Source organism: Nannospalax galili, unplaced genomic scaffold (genome assembly GCF_000622305.1).
Source record: "Nannospalax galili isolate Female #2095 unplaced genomic scaffold, S.galili_v1.0 scaffold83, whole genome shotgun sequence".
NCBI lineage: Eukaryota > Metazoa > Chordata > Mammalia > Rodentia > Spalacidae > Nannospalax > Nannospalax galili.
Genome location: NW_008352659.1, coordinates 3,327,799 through 3,348,751, shown reverse-complemented (window position 1 = coordinate 3,348,751; position 20,953 = coordinate 3,327,799). Strand labels below are relative to the sequence as shown.

The following is a 20,953-nucleotide window of genomic DNA, read 5'->3' as shown; positions in this document are numbered from 1 at the left end:
GAATTGGAAAAAGCCTACATGTCCATCAATGGAGGAATGAATAAAGAAAATGTGGTCCATACACACAATGGACTTTTATTTGGTTATAAAAAAAAAGAATGAAATTATGACATTTGCAAGAAAATAGATGTAGCTAGAGATTATTATAGTAAGAGAAATAAGCCAGACTCAGAAAAATATTTTCTCTCCTATGTGGAATCTAGATTTAAATTTATATATGTGTGTGTGCATGGATGGATGGTTGGATAGAGATTTAGATTTATGTGTATACATAGATGAATGATGATGATAGATAGATAGATAGATGATAGATAGATAGATAGATAGATAGATAGATAGATAGATAGATAGATAGATAGATTTTTTAAAAGGACTATGAGAGGAGAAGACTCCCAACAGACAATGGCAGGGTGCAGTGGAGAAGGGCCCTCCCTGGGAAGACCATTCTTCCAGTGACCATTCTCTGTGCCCCTCAGTGGATTTCCTTGTTTCTTTTATCCTTAACACCTATGACCCAGGCAACCTCCCAGTTCCATTAATCCAAAAAGGTGTTGTTACTCGACCTCTCAGAGAAAACGTCCCAAAGTCTCCTGCCTTGCCGTCAACTGTAAGACTTGCTCTTAGCTGGGAGGAAAGGCCCAGGCTTCAGACCTGCTTGATTTCTGCTCCCAGGCCTTGGGTCTCCTGTAGCCTTGTTGGGGGCCTCTGTTATGTGAAGTAGAAGTCTCTTCATATCCAGATAGCTCACGAGCTCGGAGTTATGTGCTGAGACTCCTTTCATGGCGGGGTGCCTTCCTGGCATTTTTCCTGACTCTCCTTTTGAAGTGCCCGCCACAAATGCCATAACATAAACATGGCCTCTGGCTCTAGGAATACCATGCTTTCCTGTGTGATTTTTCAGGTAGTCAGTGGTCTGGCAGCATGGCAGAAACCCACTTCCATATGCAAATAGAATGTCTCACAAAGTACCTATCAGCCAAAGCTTTTACCACTACCCCCATGGTATAAATATCCCAGTCTTCTCTCAATAATAGAGAGCTGGATCACTTGAAGCTACATTTAATAAAAGCTGTGACATGGACTAAGCAGAGTCCCGCGTCTTACTGGCGATCCAGCCTCTCCAGGGGGCAGCATTCCTCCGTCACTGGCTCACAGATCCCAGCTTCAGCCGCCTTGCGCTCTCCCGCATGATCCAGTGGCCAGTGGATCTCGCATCAAGAGGAGAGCGCACGGGGGGAAATTAAGGCGGTACACGGCTGGACAATGCTCCAGCAGCAGAGACCCACAGAGACACGGAGAAGCCCGCGGGGCCAGACCCACCTTCTTCCAGGGCGCGTGGCTGAGACCAGGGGACCGGACCCACGCTGCGACTCCCAGGCGTGCCCGCGCACACCACGCCAGTGTGCCCAGCGCGTGCGCACCATATAGCCTCATGGTGACATTTCCTGTAAGGCCAGGAATGAAGTCAAGCTTGGCTCTTTCCAGAACTCTTCCTCACCTATATCACAGAATCATAAATGATGGCACAGGAAGGGACCCTAGAAGGTGCAGTGGTTTGAATGTGAAATGTCCCCCACAGGATCATGTGTTTGAATACTTGGTCCCCAGCTAGTGGTACTATTTGGTAAAGTTGTGGAACCTTTAGAAAGGTGGAAAATGACAGAGAGGAAGATTCTTGATGCTGACCCCTGGCTTTTACACGTGCCCAAGGGCAAGTGTGCACCTGCCTACGAGCATGCACACACACACACACACACACACACACACACACACAATAAAAAAGTCAAGCAGGCCACTCAGGGGCCCTGTAGTCTGAGTGTTGTTACAATGTGATCCTCCAAGGTCTTACGAAATGGTACCAGGACAGGATGGGCCCTTTCCACCTGAGGCCTCCAATAGGATAACAACTATGGGCACTCAGGGGTTCCTCTGAAAACTTGGCTGATTCCTCTTCTTAGAAACAGCCCAGTACACACCTGCCTGTGAGGATCTGAGGGCTGCTCAGTTGCAACCATCAGCCCATGCAATGCTGGGCAGCTAACAGATGGGAGGTGTAGTGGTTTAAATGAAAATGTCCCTCATAGGCTCCAAGTGTTTGGATATTTTGTCCAGATGATAGCACTGTTTTGGGAGGTTTTAGAAGATGTGGCTGTCCTGGAGGAAACACATCACTGGGGGTGGGCTTAGAGAGTTCTTAAGCCTTGCCAGATCTCCAGTTGGTCTCTTGCTTCCTGTGCCTTGTGATGATGTGAGAGCTTCACTTCTGCTGCTCCTGCTCCAGCCACTTCCAGCTACCATGCCTCCCCGCCATGATGGACTATAATTCCCCTGGAACTATAAGCTCAAATAAACTCTTCCTTCTATAAATTGCTTGGGTCAGTGTTTCTATTGCAGCAACAGAAAAGTGACTAATACAGTAATTGGTACCGAGAGTGGAGTGTTGGCTGTGTAGAATCTGACCAAGTGGGGTTTTGGAACAATGTGGAAGACTGGAAGTTTGGGCTAGAAAAGCAGTGCTTTTTTTGGGAAGAAAGCAGTGCTGAGAACAATGTTGTTCCAGAGGGAAATAAGGACTTTCACAGCACTTGGGATATTTTGGCAAAGAGTCCGCCTGGAGTATGCCCTAGACCTATGTGCTGGATAGATTTAGTGTCAACTTGACACACCTGGGTTGAGGGAGCCTCAATTGGGGAATTGCCTCCATTGGACTGGCCTATGGCCATGTCTGTTGGGTATTTTCTTGATTGTTGAGTGATGTGGGAGGGCCCAGCCCACTGTGAGTAGTGCCACCCCTGGGCAGGTGGCCCTGTGTTGCATAAGAGAGCAAGCTGAGCAGGGGCCAGGGGAGCAAGCCAGTAAGCAGTGTTCCTCCATGGCCTGTGTTCCAGCTCCTGCCTCCAGGTTCCTGCCCTGAGTTCCTACCTTGGGCTCCCTGATGAATTTCAGCCTGGGAGTTGTAAGCTGAATAAACCCTTTCCTCCCCAAGTTGGCAGTGGTCAGAGTATTTTGTCACAGCAATGAAGAACTAAGACAACCTAAAAGCTTGCCTGAGGCTTAAATTGAAAAGTAATGGACTAATTTCTTTGGCGGAAGAAATTTCGAGACAGCCTAATGTAGAAATGGTGATGTGGATATTAACAGTCAATATTATGCAGATCTACAGTGAAATGGAGCAAATGGGGCAGAAAGAAATACAGTTTGGATTGAAAAAGAGCACTAGAGGCTGGGCGTGGTGGCACACGCCTTTAATCCCCGCACTCGGGAGGCAGAGGCAGGCAGGATCTCTGTGAGTTCAAGGCCAGCCTGGTCTACATAGTGAGTTCCAGGACAGCTGGGGCTACAGGGAGACCCTGTCTCAAAGAAACCAAAAAAGAAAAAAGAAAAAGAGCCTTAGGAAGATAAATGTTGGAGCCCTGGCATGTGATGGAGAGGATCCCATTGATAAGGAGATTGAAGTGATTAAGGAGGGGCCTAGATTCAATCTTAAACAATGGAGAGAGTGCCTCCAGGGCAAGACCACGCCCAGTTAAGCCCACCCAGTTAAGCCTCCAACTTGTGAAAGGAGAATGCTGCAGGAGCCACTGAAGAGAAAAGCTTCTAAAATGGATAAAGCAGCCTGGAGTCTACCCCAAACTTGCAGTCAAACTTGGCAGTGCTGTTCACCCGGTGCTGGCTTTAGAGGCATGAAAGATGGACGAGTGAAGAGGTCATCAGTTCTTCCTCTGAGGTTTCAGAGAGCCTCGGAGGCCAGGCAGTGTGAAGCAGGGATTCCCCTGCCTAGAGAAGGCCCTGATAGGCCATTGCCTGAAGCTGTGAAGGTGAAGCCTGGTTGGCAATGGAGACCCCAAGAAGTTCGTGATGCCAGAGCTGTGAGGCATCTGCCAAGAGCTGCACACAGGGAGTGGTACCAGCACAAGAGAGAGATGTGTGTTGCCTGCAGCAAAGCTAGAGAGGCTGAGCCATCTAAGCCCTTTGGAAGTAAAGTCCTAGAAGTTGGACATGGAGCTACTGGATTTGGTGTTGGCCCTGCTGGTTTTAGGTCTTGTTTTGGTCCAGTATTTCCTTACCGTGCCTCCATTCCTCCCTTTTGGAATGGTAATGTGTATTCGGTTCCACTGTGTGTTGGGAGTATGTAATTTGTCTTTTGATTTTATAGAAGCTTACAGTTATTTGCCTTTGGAGTATGGACTTTTGAATAGTATTGAGACTGATAATGACTATGGGGACTTTTAAAGTTGGACTAAATGCATTTTGCATTTTATATGATCATGAGCCTATGGGGGCCAGGGGATGGAATGTAGTGGTTTGAATGAAGTGATGTGGGACAGCCCAGCCCACTGTGAGTAGTGCCACCCCTGGGCAGGTGGCCCTGTGTTGCATAAGAGAGCAAGCTGAGCAGGGGCCAGGGGAGCAAGCCTGTAAGCAGTATTCCTCCATGGCCTGTGTTCCAGCTCCTGCCTCCAGGTTCCTGCCCCGAGTTCCTACCTTGGGCTCCAAGTGTTTGGATATTTTGTCCCCAGATGATGGCACTGTTTTGGGAGGTTTTCAGAAGGTGTGGCTGTCCTGGAGGAAACACATCACTGGGGGTGGGCTTAGAGAGTTCTTAAGCCTTGCCAGATCTCCAGTTGCTCCCTTGCTTCCTGTGCCTGTGTGATGATGTGAGAACTTAGCTTCTGCTGCTCCTGCTCCAGCCACCTCCAGCCACCAGGCCTCCCTGCCATGACGGACTGTAGTTCCCCTGGAACCATAAGCTCAAAAACTCTTCCTTCTATAAATTGCTTTGATCAGTGTTTCTATCATAGCAACAGAACAGTGACTAATACAGGAGGAGAAGACACAAGTCAGATAGAGGTGTCAGGGCTTCAGGGATGCTTCAGGGAACAGACTCCTGATTATTATGAGAGCAGCAAAGAACCCTGTGTAGCAGCCAGGGAAGTCGCGTGCTGCAGGGCCGCACAGGTGCCCCTTCTGGAGGAAGAAAAGGTAAGGAGTGAGAAGAGGCTGGACCGGGACCACTCAGATATCTGCACACACGACAAGTTACAGAAATTGACCTTTATTTGTTGTACTAAAGTCTGTTTCACTTTTGATACAAAGTAACATTTTAGTACAGAATATCCCATCTGTCAGTCCGTACCTGCCTGTCCCGCTGTCTGGCACAGCCCAACCAGGCCTATGACCTAGGAAACAGCACCTCCCCACCCCCCTGCAGTGCCAGCAAGACCTCCAGAATGGTCTACAGTTTTTCTCAGTTGTCTGAGCTAGAAAACTTGTACCTGTAAGACAAAAAACAGCATTGAGGGCTGAAACTTGTCTCTTTAGACAGCTGTGCAAGAAAATATATCCCTTTTTTTAAAAAATGTCAATAATGGCTAAACTACAATCTAGTGTCTAGAATTACAAAGAATAAATGAAATCAAAGATTTTTTGCTAGTAAAATGAAATGTTAAGAACAGTATTAAAACATAGGTCCTACCCCAGTGACACACGGAACCCAGTACAGTACCTATTAACAGGACACACAATTCAAGGAGGAACCACATCAACTCTTTAGCCAGATATGTCTGGTGTCAGAAGTACAGGAGAGACAGAGAGAGACAAGAGACGGAGAGAGACAGAGAGAGGAAGAGGAAAAACAAATATTCAAGAAAAGATTAGGAAAAAACAAAACAAAGAATGGAGACGCCCTCACACAGTCAGGCTAATGTGAGTGCTGTAACCAGGCTAAAAAAATCTCCCAGGCTTTCTTCTTAGATTTTCAGTAGAGACGACGAACCATTATATTTCCCCTATAGCACTTATTTCAAAGCTGCAACACAAATAGTTTAATACCAAAAAGAGGTGGTTTTCTATAGTGTAAGGATAACCTGCAGCATTGACTGACAAGGGGCTCTGGGAACCTGTGGGAGCCAATGGCATGCCCCTATTTCACACCCTTCTGAGGACCCATATCCCCCAAAACCATAAAGCTCTGACAGATCAGACGTGGTACTTAAATATAAATGCAGCTGCAAAAGAAATGAGGCCAGGGAGGCAAGAGAGAGGCCAAGAGCTGAATCTGCAGGAGCCCAGCCCTGGTACTGGAGGAAAGCACTGCATGGTGAGTTGGCCCCACCAAGGCACAGGCTGTGGCGGGAGTCTGAGCACCTGTGGTTGTGATGTCCTTCCAGGAGAGGGGCCACAAGGAGCAGGAAGTCTGTCAACGCTCTGGTCCCACTGACAGGAACCTCCAATAGCAAAGCAGCCCCCCAACAAGTTTCCAGGATCGTTCTCCCAAAGACAAGAACATCAAACCGACAGGGAGTGACAGAGGGGACAGGATCAGGGCTGGGCACCGATAACATGGAGCCATTCAAGTAAACATAAACAACCAAATACTTAGAAAAGGCTTGTAAACGTGTGATGTGCAAGGTTCTGGGTGCAGCATCGCTGATCGGCTGGCTACAGGAGGGAGGGTCAAGTCTTTCATGTTTTTGCTTTTTATTTTAAAGCATACATGTGGGAGGAGCAGTCCACCAGCCTGGGCCCAAATCTGTGTGGCCCTCCTATACATAGGAGGTGCTCCTGGAGTCCTGGTTCTGGGTCCTTCCCAGCTTGTCTACATACAGGCAGACCTCTATGTTCATGGGCTGGAAAAGAGCCAGCCAGCTGTCCCCACCATCAAGTGACGGAGGCACCTCTGGCACAGTCTTCTACTAGGGTGGGCTAGCAGGGATCCACAGGACTTTGCTTTGCTCTTGATTGACGGTTGCCAAGATCTGAGTGCAAATGCTTGAAAGGGCTCCGCCCTGGACAATCCCTTCAGAAGAGATCCCCAAATATGCACGTTAGTCAGCTCCAAGTAAGATATCCCCACCCATTAAGGCAAATGAACACAGCCTTCACCCTCTTGTTTGCTTATGTGTGAGCTCCTTGGCACCCTTGGCCCTCCCCACATGACTCTCCTCCTTCAACAGGAAACTGAACAAAGGAGAAGAAAACTGCCCTGTGGAATGTTTCACACAGAAACTGCCCATCACAATGACTGGTGGGGCCAGCCTAGCCCTGCACCAGAAAGGGGAACAGAGCTGGAAAGGGAAAGAGCACAGCTTGTGAGAAAGTGGCCTGGGGAAATCCCATTGGCAGAACTCTGCAGGGAATTGAGGGGGGTGGGGGTGGGGTATCTAAGGCCACAAAGGCCCAGAAGAATAAGCCAAGAGGAGAATCAGTGCCTGGGTGAGCAGATGGTAGGCCAGGGCTACTCTAAGGCAAGGTGGGCAGAGTACACCGCCATGGGACCATGTACCATGCAGAAAGTGGCAGAATTTAGAACTGCTATGGAAATGGAACAGTGAGTATAGTTTTATTTCTGTTGACTCTAGTTTTTAAAAAACTTCCATGTGTGTGTGTGTGTGCGCACACGTGCGTGTGTATATAATAAAATTTAAATTTAAATTTTTTCCCTTTTATTGGTCTATTGGTCTGTAGTGAGCTAGAAATGAAAACTATGCACATGTACAGAGACACACAGGACCAGCCGGTTCCCCGGGAAGCACTAGATCTCAACCCTTTCCATGATGTGATTACCCACCACCCCCCTTACTCCTACAGATGGCTGATTGTACCCAGTGGAGGCAGGCAGGCTGGAGCCCAGCTTCTCTAGGCTGACTTTATTCTGCCATCAGAAGTGGTGATACTGGCTTTGCTTTGTAAAAGCCCATGCAAGACTGGCCCTAGAGACTGCTCAGGACAGATAGTGGCCTGCACTGCTGGCCTACCTGGGGACTCTAGATTATGACCTGCTTGGGGTCACAGCAGTTATGCTGCTGGGTGCTTGTGCTGAGACAAACACCACTGCTGAGTAAATATTGGAGGATGAGTCTAGACCATGCCCAAAAGCCAATTAGCATAACCCTATAGCAACTCTGACACTGGTCTGGGCCTGTAGGTTGAATACCTCACAGGTAACGAAGGGCACAATGCTGTTCACATTGGCCTGTCCAGGAAGACTAGACTATTGTCCTTCCTAGGGAAGTCACCCGAGGAAAGCCTCTGCTCCTTGGTGGGCCCATGTTCTTACCTGTGAAATATCTGCTATACTCCTGCTCAATCTTCTGTGCGGTCTCAAACTGTTCTTTGGAATGCCTCTGTGTCACCTTGTCCCTCAGGTAGACAGGGTCTCTCTGTTCCCTATAGGGACAGCCAGGGAAATGGTGAGCCTAGAGCCTCCCCTTGGTACAAGATGTCAGGGGCCTCCATCAAGGCAGGGGTACATTGGGGCAGGGGACTCAGGGTGCTTTCCCACAAAGCAATAGCCTCTAGGCTCTCTAGGCTATGTAGGGGGCTATGGACATACTGGGAATCTGGGCACCCCAGGACCCCAGCACATGGAGAAAGCCAGTAGATACACCAGCCAGCCCTAAGCGCGGGTACCAGGAGCTCAAGAGCACAGAGAAGCCAAGGGGAGAGGGGCCTCAGAGGGTGCAGCAGAGCTGGACTTAGCCCAGGCCAGTTTCTGGCCTTCTGCATAGCACACTGAGAGGAAAGGGGACAGAAGACAGAGGAGAGCTAGGCAGACAAAACTGGCCATATTCTGTGTGATGACACCCAGACAGGAAGGGTGGGTGCTGTGCTTAGCTAACATTGTCTCTACACACAGGTCTGGGGTCAAAGGGGAATGTTGTTGATCCTACACACGATCACTGCTCTCATTTGCACCCCACCCCAGGACTCTGGCCAGGCTGAACACCCACTTGATGTGCTTGGCGCTCTTGTAGCGGATGAAGATGACAATGGGGTAGATGTGCATACAGTGCAGCCGCTCAATGGCATGTGGGGCGATGTCCAGGAGACAGTGCCGGTTCTGGGAACAAGAATGAATGTGAATGGCAGGCAAGAGGAGAGGATGTGTCCTCTAAGGGATACACCCACATCCCACAAAGTCCTACCTTCTTCCACACTCAAAACCTCCAGGCAGCAGAAGCAAGATTTCAGGAAGGGAGACCTCATGCAGGGAGATCTCACCCCAATAGCTGATGGCTGCTATGCAGGAGCAGGTAAGTAGAGCAGGCCAGCAAGTCTACCTCTCAATGTGGGGACTTTCTTGGAGCCCTACCCCACCCTGGTCTCACAAACCTTATTCTGCCCAACTGGGCAAGGGATGAGTCAGGGACTCTGGAGCCTGTATTGGAGGAGGGAAGCATGTACTTTCGTATGATTGTGACAGAAATACACTCTGTGGGTCCCCCAGCCTCCAAAAAAGGTATGAGCCAAAGAAAGACCACAGGCACCCTGTCTGTAGCTCTCTCCATGAAAGGGGGGTGTTTCCTAACTGAAGCTTGTCCCCATCAAGCAAGTAATACATACTCCCGTCAAAAGCTGACACTGTGTGGCAGAAAAGGAAACTGCAGCCCAAAGAGGCGATTGGAGAAGCCAGAACCTGAGGATCAAGCAGAAGTGGTTGCCCTAGCACACCTTGCAGCTGCCCCACTGCCTGGCATGGACCCTCGGATGTAAAAGCATCAAAAGTTGCTCTTGCCCTTTCTGGGGGCAGAGATTTCGTGGAGGGCTGCTGTCTGTATTTATGTGTTCAGCACATGTATTCAGGGATCCATCTCAGAATGGTCTAGGGGAGGGTTTCTCAGAGTTCAAAGTTCTGCTCAGCTCCCTCAGAGAGCTGAGGTAGCAGATACACAAGGTGCTGGTGACTCCTGTGCCTTCACTAGGGATACGCGTACTAGTGATGCAGGCAGGGACTCCCAGTATCTAGGAAGGTGAGACTGAGAGCAGGTGGCCTCAGACAGCCAGGACTCGGTGAGCTCGTCCAGGCCCCAGATTCCCTGACAAGGCAGAGGTCCCTAGATAGCGAGCCCAGTCCTTGCGCTAAAGCCCCAGGTACCTTTTCTGTGATCTCCTTTATTGAAGCCACTGTGGTCACATCAAAATGACCGCTCCTCCGCTTGTAGTCCACGAACAGACAGTCTTTGACGCCCCGCTCAATGGCCTGCTGGGAGGCCTTCATCACCTCTGTACGGTAAGACACAGAAGTGAGGGCACTGGGAAGGACCCCAAAGCAGAGAGAGGAACACTACCCAGCAGCTTGGGGACCGTTACTGCTGTTTGATCTCCTGGAGAGAACTGGACACCACAGGCAGGTCTGCCTACATCAGCAGGACCCTGTGTGCCAGCCACCGTGTGTGGCCAGGGAGGTGGGTGAACGGGGACAGACACTAACCAGTGGATACAGGGTCACTCCTTACCAAGAGGGCATCTGCAGAACTTGCCAGGTGCCTCATTCATCAGCATCTCTTTAACCACATCCAGTAAAGGCCCTAAGATGAGGACAGGCCGCAGAGAGGTACAGTCGACTTTCTGGACCCGCTGATAGGCCAGGCTCACCGAATCTGAGAGACAGAGGGGGCAGGGTTATAGGCTCATCCTGAACAGAGGGGGAAAAGAGGGGTGGACAACTCTGTCTCTGACCTTGCTCACCTAGCCAGGCCCACCCCTGACCTTGCTTGCCTGGACAGGCCTACCTTCTTTGTCTTATAAAGTTGGGCCAGGGAGGGTGACCAGCTTGCCTAGTTTTAGTAGGGGAAGTTCTACATCTCAGGCATTCCAGATTATGGTCACTAACAAAGACACTCGTGTGACTGCAATAGTCCCCCTGCCTCTGAGGACACTGGGGCAGCTGATGCTGACCAATCATCTTACCCGTCTCTCTGTTCCAGCTCTTCTTTAGGTATCCCGTGCCCACTGCACCCACCCCACTTCTCCCCCTGTTCACTAGATGTAAAGAAGCCATGGTATTTCTTACAGTGGTAGTCATGTGACCACACCTGGGAAGGAAGGGACAGAGGTGAGGGACAGTCGTGATATGCCTGCATCTTTGGCTCCCATCCATGGACTGGAATGGGTGGTGCCGTGAGCCAGCTCTGACCATGCAGATGGGGAGAGTCCTTAGGAGATGTCAAAGCCACAAGACAGAAGGGACCTGGGTCCCCAACACAGGGCCACTACCCCTGGACTACCCTCCAGCTCGTCCTGCCCACAACAGACAACAGAGCTTCCTGTGGGGTGACTGCTGCTCTCTGGTCTCAGTTCTAGCCATCAAACCTAGTCAACACGGGGCAAACCTCCTCTCTAGCAAATACACAAAGTTCCTGCGGGAACTCTAACAGGCAACTGCCTTCCTGGAGACTCCCTGGTAGAGTGCAGCACTGTGCTAGCGTCTCAGAAACACAAAAAGGTACAAAGCCCCCATCTCTGCCCTTTGTAAGCTCATGATAACTGGGGCCACAAGGCAGCAACACCAGACACCCAGATCAGAGCTGCCTGACGTCACAGGAACCAGAATAGATGAGGGGTGAGGTGAGGCCAGCTGAAGCTGGGTGAGGATATCATGGATGTAAGGCAGGCCCAAGATGGAGGCAGGAGAAAGCGGGCTAGAAGAAGGCACCAGGTGATGGGGCAGGAGGATGAGGAAGGGTAGGGTTCTGTAGGGTCTGCACACCTCTGCAGAGCTGCTCTAGCTAGATGGGGATGTGGCCGCCAGGAAGCACAAGCATCCATCCTCCAAAGAGACCAACTCCAGAGGTGGAACAAAGAGAGTGAACAGCCTTCCCTCACCACACCCACCATACCTATGTGCTCCTGCATTTGCAGATGGATTTGCAGAAGAACCTGTGTTTCTACAAGGTTCTTCCTGACCTGGGGACACGCTAGACCATGATCTATATTCATGACCTTGGAACTCCTATGCACATCCCCTTTTAAAACATGCACAAGGCCGGGCATGGTGGCGCATACCTTTAATCCCAGCACTCGGGAGGCAGAGGCAGGCGGATCTCTGTGAGTCTGAGGCCAGCCTGGTCTCCATGGTGAATCTAGGACAGCTGGGGCTACAGGGAGACCCTGTCTCAAAAAGACCAAAAAAAAAAAAAAAAAAAAAAACATGCACAAGATGAATCCAGCTGAATCCAGCCCATGGTCAACACTAATATTGGACATCGTGGGTTTAAAAGAAAAGACATGAAGTTGGAAAGGGGATGCGGGGATGTGTTGGGGAGATTAAAGGGGAATATGGGGGGAGAAATGAAATGAGGGGTGAATATAATCATATTTCATTGTACGCATGTATGAAGTTCTTAAATAATAAAAAATCAGAGTCACAGATATTGCCAGCATCTCTGACATTCCCTCTACATTAGCCTCCTCAAACATAGCCATTAATCTGAGCTGTGTGTCCTTTCGTGTGTCTGTGAGTATTATGGGCTGTTTGTCATAAGCTGAGAAAAAAAAACCTAGAAAAAAAAAAATATATATATATAGTGTGTGTGTGTCTGTGTGTGTGTGTCTGTGTGTGTCTGTGTTCAAAAATGACAAGATACTGCAAATGTCTTGTAGCTCCCACCCCACCCCCACCTCTCAGATTGCTTCTGACTGCATCACAGGAATTCATGCTGCTCCCTGTAGGCCTCTGCAAAATCCCATGCACAGACACACTGCAGACCCAGGGAGAGGGCTGCTGCCAAGAGACTGAGGACTCAGGCAGAGTTTGGAGGAATCTCTCAGAGCAAGTGAGACAAAAATGGTGTTAGGGCAGTCATGGCAGCCAGGACCTGAGGAGCCAGGAATCCAAAGGTAGGGAAGGGGTAAAAGCACTAAGCCTGGGCGGCTGGGGAGATGGCTCAGTGGGAAAGAGCACTTGCTGTGCCAGCATGAGTGTCTGAGTTCAAATCTCCAGCACCCATGTAAAAACAAGGCATGTCGTGCAAACCAGTAACTCCAGTGCTGAAGGGCTTGGGAGGTGGGGAACAGGAAGACTACAGGGTCTTGTTGGCTGCCAGGCTAGGTTCAGCGGGAGAGCCTACCTCCAAGGAAGAAGCGGGAGACAAAGGAGATCAAGAATAAAGTGTTCACAACAATTCTAACTCCAGTTCTAGGGAATCCAATGCTCCCTTCTGGCCTCTGTGGGCATTGCACATATGTGGTACACTCATATGCATGCAGGCAAAACACTCGCACACAATAGATAGATGATAGATGACAGATAGATAGATAGATAGATAGATAGATAGATAGATAGATAGATAGATAGATGATAGATAGGTAGATAGATAGATGATAGATGATAGATGATAGATAGATAGATAGAATAGATAGATGATAGATGACAGATAGATAGATAGATAGATAGATAGATAGATAGATAGATAGATAGATGATAGATGATAGATAGGTAGATAGATAGATGATAGATAGATAGATAGATAGATAGATAGATAGATAGATAGATAGATAGATAGATAGATAGATGATAGATGATAGATAGATGACAGACAGACAGACAGACAGACAGACAGATGATAGATAGATCAATCAATAGATTTGGGGGGTATTTTTGAGACAGGGTCTCCCTGTAGCCCCAGCTGGCCTTGAACTCACAGATATCTGCCTCCTGAGTGCTGGGATTAAAGGCATGTGCCACCATGCCTGGCTACAAATACATTTTTCTTGAGAAAGAAAAGAACTAAGTCTAGCATCAGAGGCTTCCCTTGAAGCCAGATGCCAAATTCCAAAGCTTTGAGGAACAAGAAGCTAAATGTGTAATAAAAACACTAAACCACAGGGTAGAGAGTGTTCCACAGGCTTCGTGTGCTGAAGAGAAAAACTGCCCTGGAAGGGGCCCTATGGAGCTGAGACCAACTGCCAGCTCTAGAGCCCAGGGTGAACCACACAGAAGCTGAAGCCCAGTCCAAGGTGAGCTCAGTCTCCACTTGGACCCAAGTGACCTGCCTCCAGTGCTGACTCCTGAGGGAAGGGCCAGCCCTTTCTGGAGGACAGGAACTTCCCTCACAGCCTGGACATTTCCTATATGTAATTTTTGACATTTCAACTGACAATTTCCAGGTATGCTTAAGGAGCAGAACAAGTAAAGCAAAGACAGTAGAAAGAGACGGAGATGAGCAGACAGAGAGGACAGCCGCCAAACACACAGTCTTCTCAGACACACGAGGCTTTAATAAGGCAGACAACAAGATCTGGAAATTTTGGGCAGAGAGTTAAGGTCTATTAAAAATAATCAATTGGAAACTCTAGAACTAGACATGGCAGTTTCAGAAATTAAGAACACATTGGACATCACAGAAGAGTTGGATAATGGGCAGAGGAAAGGCTGGGGAAATATCCTCACTGGCTGAAGCAGAGAGAGAAAAAGAAAGTGCCGAAGCGTACAGGGGAAACACTTAGAAGACACGAGACAGAATGCAATCTGGTCAGAAAACTAAGATGCGGGAGAGGCAAGAAGACCACAGTAGCAGCTTGAAAGAATTTCCTCAGCATCACTACAGACTTAGGAACAAAAGCTGTCTGAGCCGGAAAATGCGCATGACCATTGCAACATGGCCTGGTGCTGGGAACAGAGACCATGCCCCAAACCAGTGCGGCCTCATCACCTTTGGCATAAGAACATTAGCGATTACCCTCCCCAGGTCTGAATTCATGGATTCAACCAAATGGGGATGGAAAATATTCAAACCAAGTGTTATAAGTAACCTAGGACGACTCAAAATATGTGCTTGGGGTGGGTGCACTTAGGCTGTATGCAAACTACCATTGCCGAAGTGACGGCACCATCTTCAGATTTTGGTGTCTACAGGGAACTTGGATCCAATTCACTGACATACCAAAGGACAGCTAGAAATACCAACCTAAAATTCAATATCCAGTGAAAATTTCCAACTGCCATAGTAGATGAAATAAAAACACACCATGTTTGCGAGATATGCTAACATAAGCTACAAGGAAGTTTAGCGTTAACCCTCAGAAAAAGGTGAGTTGTGTGGAGACTAACCCAGAAAAAATCACAGCATCACACACAGCTTTCCAAGCAGAGACACTGACAGGATGCTTTGCAGTGACAGAAGCACCATCTTGTCAGGAAAACAACAATCCAATATAACGTCAAAATAAGCAGTGCAAAACTCCTGAAGAACTGACAGACAGACGTCCACAGGGCATTCCCTGAGCGCATCAGAGAGGAAGTGGGGTATCTGAAAGCAATACCCAAAAGAGTGAGATAAAACAAGAAATGAAGCTGGGCGTGGTGGCACACGCCTTTAATCCCAGCACTCGGGAGGCAGAGGCAGGCGGATCTCTGTGAGTTTAAGGCCAGCCTGGTCTACATAGTGAGTTCCAGGACAGCTGGGGCTACAGAGAGACCCTGTCTCAAAAAGACATAAAACAACAATAACAACAAAAAAGAAATGAAGTGACAAGAGAAAACTTCCCTTTTTCTGTAAACAGCAGGATAGTAAATATTTTAGGCTTTTTGGGGGCTTTTAAGGTAAAAATGCAAAACTGAGCTAGCATTACCACCAAAAGCCTAATGGTTATTTTTACCCATTACGTTTTACATGTGTAAAATCCCATGCTTAGTCTATAGATTGTGCAGAAACAGGCAGCAAACCAAATTTGTCCATGGGCTGTGGTCTATCCACTCTTCCTGATGGTGACAGTGGATGACCATTCATTGTGCTTTAAGATCTTCATTTTAAAAGCTCAGCAGTTAAGAGCATTGGCTGCTCTAGCAGAGGACCCAGGTTCAGTTCCCAGCACCCACATAGCAGCTAACAACTGTCCACAACTCATTCCAGGGGATGGATGTCCTCTTCTGGCTTCCGCGGCTATTGCACTTAAATACATGCAGGCACTCATACATATGAAACAAAATAAATCTTGAAAAAAAAATCATTTTAAAGACAGAGGAGGCAGGCAAGCGGGGCGGAAATCAGCCATCCTACGCCTTTTGCTCGCTGACCCCACCCCATCACTTGGGATAGAAAATACACATGTAGCCTCAAGAACAGCAAAGATCTCTTGCTGCTCAAAATTAATATGCTCTTTCTATCAAAGCTATGTACCAGGAGGGTGTCTGACATTTCCTATCCTCAGCTCCAGCCTCACTTAGCATCCTGCCTAAAAGGATCTTCTCAGAATCACCAATGCAAACAAGCGTGATGGGGTTGGAGAGATGGTTCAGTTTCCAGCACCCACATGGTGGCTAAAAATCATCCCTACCTCCAGTTCCAGGCGAATCTGACACCCTCTTCTGACCTTCAAGGGCATTGCATGACATGGGTGCACTTATACACATGTAGGCAATACACTCATACACATAAAATAAAAATAATAGGGGCTGGAGAGATGGCTCAGTGGTTAAGAGCACTGACTGCTCTTGCAGAGGACCCAGGTTCGATTCCCAGCACCCACATGGCAGCTACGAACCGTTGACTCCAGTTCCAGGGGAATCTGAAGCCCTCTTCTGACCTCTGCAGCACTGCATGACACGGGTGTACTCACATACATGTAGGCAATACACTCACACACATAAAATAAAAATAATAAAAAAATAAAAAATCATTGACCAGGAGGGTTTTACAGACTGCATTCACATGTGCATCCTCAGACTTCCAATGGCCTGGTCCGACCAACCCCACACATGAGCAAGAGACAATGTGTGAAACAGAAATTGCTCGGTGACCCAGGGCCCTCACTGAACTTAGAGCTTGCCATTTCAACTAGGCTGGCTAGCCGATGGCACCCCAGAATCTGCCTTTCTCCTGCCTGCCTCCACAACCATCCCCTAGTGCTGGGACTAGAGACCACACCTGGCCTTTATGTGAAGATCCAGACTTAGGTCTTCATGCTGTACAGCAAGCACCTACCCACAGAGTCATCTCCATGGTTCCCCAACCCCTGACACTTTTGCTTTGCCCTTTCTCCTTCCCAAAACAGAGTCATGATGGGTGAAGGTGTAGAGACGTAGGCATCCCAGAGCAGACTTTGAGGAAAGCCACGCCCTACAACTGTAAGACTCTAAGAATGTACTGCCATCCCACCAACCTCAGTGCCCACCTGACTGTCATCTTGAACTCCCCATGGTGAAGTTCCAGCAAACCCACTGGAACAAGCCCAAGACACTTGCCTTCAAAGAGAGGAATGGAGTCATTGGCAAAGGTGTCCAAGGCAAGAAGGTCCTTGCCGTCTTTGGACCCACTGCGCTTGTGCTTATGTTTCCTTCTAAAGAAGGACCGACGAGCAGCCGCTGATAACGTCTTTGCAGTGCTGTCATCTTTAACCTCAGACATGCTGAGCCTCCTCGAGAACTCTTGGTCCATCCTGTAACCACAGAGAATGATGGTGCTGGGGAAGTCGTGGGGAGGGAGGAAGCCACCAGCCCCTCCAGTGCTACTTTGTACCCTCAGGCACCACCATGGCACTGAGTGAGCCATAGCACAAGGTCAACAGCAGAGCAGGTGAATTCCCACTGGGACACCTGACTCAGGATGACCTGTGCCCAGTGACATTGCTAGTTTTGCTGCCTGCCATGGAAGGAATGGGCACGCTGGTACGGATGATCCTCAAAAAACAGCATGCTGAGTACAAGAAGCTGGACACAGCCAGGTGTAGTGGCACACCTCTTTAATCCTAGCACTCAGGAGGCAGAGGCAGGAGGATCTCTGTGAGATTGAGGCCAATCTGGTCTACATAGCAAGTTCCAGGCCAGCTGGGGCTACAGGGAGACTCAAAAACAAAAACAAAAAAGAAGCCGGACACAGAAGACCATGTGCCATGTGACTGGATTCACACAAAATGCCTATCCAACTGCAGATGAGTGGCTTGGAGCTGGGGACCAGGTTGGAGTTGGGGAGACAAGGAGGAGTGGTGTGCTGTGGTTTGCAGACAGTTTGACTGTGACCCTCAAGGGTCCATGTGCTGTGGGAGGCTTGATCCCCGGGGGGCTGGTGCTGAGACAAAGGAGGTTTTAAGAGACAATGCCTAGGCAGATTGATTAGGTCACTGGGAGCTCTGCCCTCAGAAGGGCTTAATGTAATCCTTTCAGAGCCTCTGTCAGTTCCAGCAACAGTAGGTGCTCACAGAAAGAGCAAGCCTGGTCTGAGTACCCTTGCTTCCTGTCTTGCCACAGGATCTTTCCCTTCTGCATAAGGCTGGATCCTTCTGTTTCCCACCATATTGTGAAGCCGCCAACAAGTCTTCACCAGACACCAAACAGACTGAGGCCACCTTACTTGCACTTTCAGCCTATAGAATTAGGAGCTAAATAAACTGCTTTCTTGTACTTTCTTAGTCTGGAGTATTTTTTTGTAGCAGGAGAAAGAAGACAGACCTAGGGTAACAAAGGGTAATAGCTAATGGGGTTTCTTTCCAAGGTGATAAACATGTTTTAAAATTAACTGTGGAGGGGCCAGGAATGTGGTCCAGTTGGTAGAGTGCTTGCCAGCATGCACAAGCCCTTGGTTTGATATCCAGCACAGCATACACTCTGTGTAGTGGCACATGTCTGTGATTCTAGCATTCAAGAGATGGAGGCAGGAGGATCAGGAGCTCAAGGTCACCCTCAGCTACACAGTGATTGTGCATACCTGTCAATACACTAAAGGCCACTGTACCATTTACTTGGGAGGACTTGTCTGGTACAGAGAGTGACAGCTCCAGGACTCTGGGAACACTGGTTGTGCCTCCTGGTTCACCACACGCTTCTGTGCTCATACTAGGAGCAGCTTTCTGAACTGTGGGCCATGAGTACAACCCAGAAGCTGAACTATGTGAAGGAGTCAGATCTCCAGCAGCCCAGGCTAGCCTCACTCCATGTCACCCACTCCTCCTTGGTGATCCCCATGGCTGCCACCTGAACATGCAGAAGACTTACACGTATTTGCTGGGAATCTGCCCACGCTGGATCTTCTGTGCATTTTCATCCAGCTGCCAAGCCATCCAGCACCCGAACATGCCCTGGGGCAATGTGTCATCCACATAGAGGATGTCGTCTTTCTTAAAGGTCAGCTCAGGCTCCACCTCTGCCAGCCGGTCGTACAGAGCCCTGGACCATGGGACAGAAGTATTGGATGAGGAGGCCATGCTACCTGCCATGGCAGTCTGGCTATTGAGGTAGCTGTCTGTGCTGTCTCCATCAAGGACAGGTTTCCTAATTTGGGACTGTTCTAGAAAGAAGGAGCCCCCGCTTCATGCTTTTCAGAATGGGACCAAGACATCACCTTTTTTTCCCTAATACTGAGGGCTCGTGTCCACTGGAGAAAGGCATCCTGCACCTCTCCCTTCCAAACAGACATTTATTTTACCGGCCTCTCTAAAACCAAGGCCCCTGCTTCCTGCAGACTAACATGTCACCTCTCATCTTCAGAACAGGCTGTGTTTCTCATGAGTGTTTTTATCTAGTCTGTGGTCTCACATCTTGGGGGAGCTCTGAACCACTCAAGGAAGATGCCTGATGCCATCCCTATATCATGACTCTTACTTATATGCATCATGGATGCCTGAGACCAACACACACCTCAGGGACTTTGCAGGTCTCACTCAGGGGAGGCCAAAGGAGGAACACAATCTACAGAATAAGGGGCTCCAGGCCTTAAAATTCCCATGGTCTTGAACTCTCAGGGGTCAGGCCATGTAGTCCCTTAAGCCCATAGTGTTTTCTAAGTCAAAAGCTTCTCACTATAGGCAAAAACGATGCAGATGATGGCCTGAACCCTGAAGGCAAGGAATCCAGAGGATCCATTCCCCAGGAACTGTCTCCCTGACCATTCCCCTGACCCCAACTCCCTCTGCTGGCACCTGATGTAGAAGCTGTCTCCGGGCAGGCCCTTGACCCTGGTGAACTCCTCTGGGCGGTACTGCACCTTCAGGCGAACACCATCCTTGGGCTTCAGCATCTGCACATAGACTTCCTCCACCGTCTTGCTGCGCACATCCAGGCTACCGTACTGATTATAGACAGAGTGCCAGGTCAGAAAGGCAGCACCCAGGGACAGCTTGGGTACCCAGAAGGGCCCAGGAGGGCACATGGTCTGAGACTCTCCTACCTCCCCTCTGTAGGAATGGCAGTCCTCTCCATATTCCCAGTGCCCATTCCATATACCTACCTGGCCACTCGGCCCCAGACCAAACATCTGCTCTGCCCTTGATAGTTTCTCCCAGGCAAAACCCTGTGCAAAGGGTTATACTTCCTGTCTATAAAAGCTTATCTTTATCATTTATGTGCCATCTTCTCCATGGGATGGGAGAGAATGGGGGGAGAGAGGGAGAGAGAGGAAGGGACGAAGGGAGGGAGGGAGGGAGAGAGGTGGCCACTCGGCCCCAGACCAAACATCTGCTCTGCCCTTGATAGTTTCTCCCAGGCAAAACCCTGTGCAAAGGGTTATACTTCCTGTCTATAAAAGCTTATCTTTATCATTTATGTGCCATCTTCTCCATGGGATGGGAGAGAATGGGGGGAGAGAGGGAGAGAGAGGAAGGGACGAAGGGAGGGAGGGAGGGAGAGAGGGAGGGGGGGAGAGGGGGGCAGGGCAGAGGCAGAGGCAGAGGCAGGCTATTCTCTGTGACTTTGAGGGGGAGGGAGAGGGAGAGGGAGAGGGAGAGAGAGAGAGAGAGAGAGAGAGAGAGAGAGACTGAGACTCTGACTCTTTCCCGCTACTTCAGGGGCTTATGGCTCATAAGAATGAACACCTCCTCTGGGTGCCCAAGGCCAGAGCCAGGGCTGAGCCTTTGGGTTCCCTCAGGAGCTTGGTAGCACCCCCAGTTTACAAGATGAATAGCCAGCCCAGACAGGTTGCCAGATGAGTTCTTTCTCCTGTGTCACATGAGGGGGCACAAGCTGAAGACACAGGACATGGCCTGCCCCACACAGTGACAGAACTCACCTCAAGGATGAGGTCCCCAGGCATGAGGCCATCGGGACCCTTTGCAGGACTGTCATCCTCCACCTCAGCCACAAATACCCCATGTAGGTTCCCACCACACAAGTGCACCCCAAGCTCCAGCTGGGATTTCTTGATGAAGACAATGCGGGGTTCAGGGGTCTTCTTGTTGGCATCTCCCACAATCCTTTTGGAAAAGAAAATGAAGTTCTCAACATGCCCGAGGAGAGAGGCAG

The 20,953-nt window shown here is 49.2% G+C and overlaps 1 protein-coding gene across 1 annotated transcript in view; it reads right to left on the bottom strand.

The window, feature by feature from the left end:
* Positions 1-5,040: 5,040 nt before the first annotated feature.
* Positions 5,041-20,953, bottom strand: part of Dlg5 (discs large MAGUK scaffold protein 5) — a 123,613-nt gene continuing 107,700 nt past the window's right edge. Inside the window, exons 24-32 of the mRNA XM_008849851.3 lie at positions 20,721-20,904; positions 19,636-19,784; positions 18,713-18,883; positions 16,967-17,160; positions 10,239-10,382; positions 9,878-10,005; positions 8,733-8,842; positions 8,060-8,169; positions 5,041-6,799 (exon numbers count right to left, since the gene is read on the bottom strand). Of these exons, the coding sequence (XP_008848073.1) occupies positions 6,696-6,799; positions 8,060-8,169; positions 8,733-8,842; positions 9,878-10,005; positions 10,239-10,382; positions 16,967-17,160; positions 18,713-18,883; positions 19,636-19,784; positions 20,721-20,904 (1,294 nt within the window). The 3' untranslated portion in view covers positions 5,041-6,695. The remainder of the gene's footprint in view (positions 6,800-8,059; positions 8,170-8,732; positions 8,843-9,877; positions 10,006-10,238; positions 10,383-16,966; positions 17,161-18,712; positions 18,884-19,635; positions 19,785-20,720; positions 20,905-20,953) is intronic.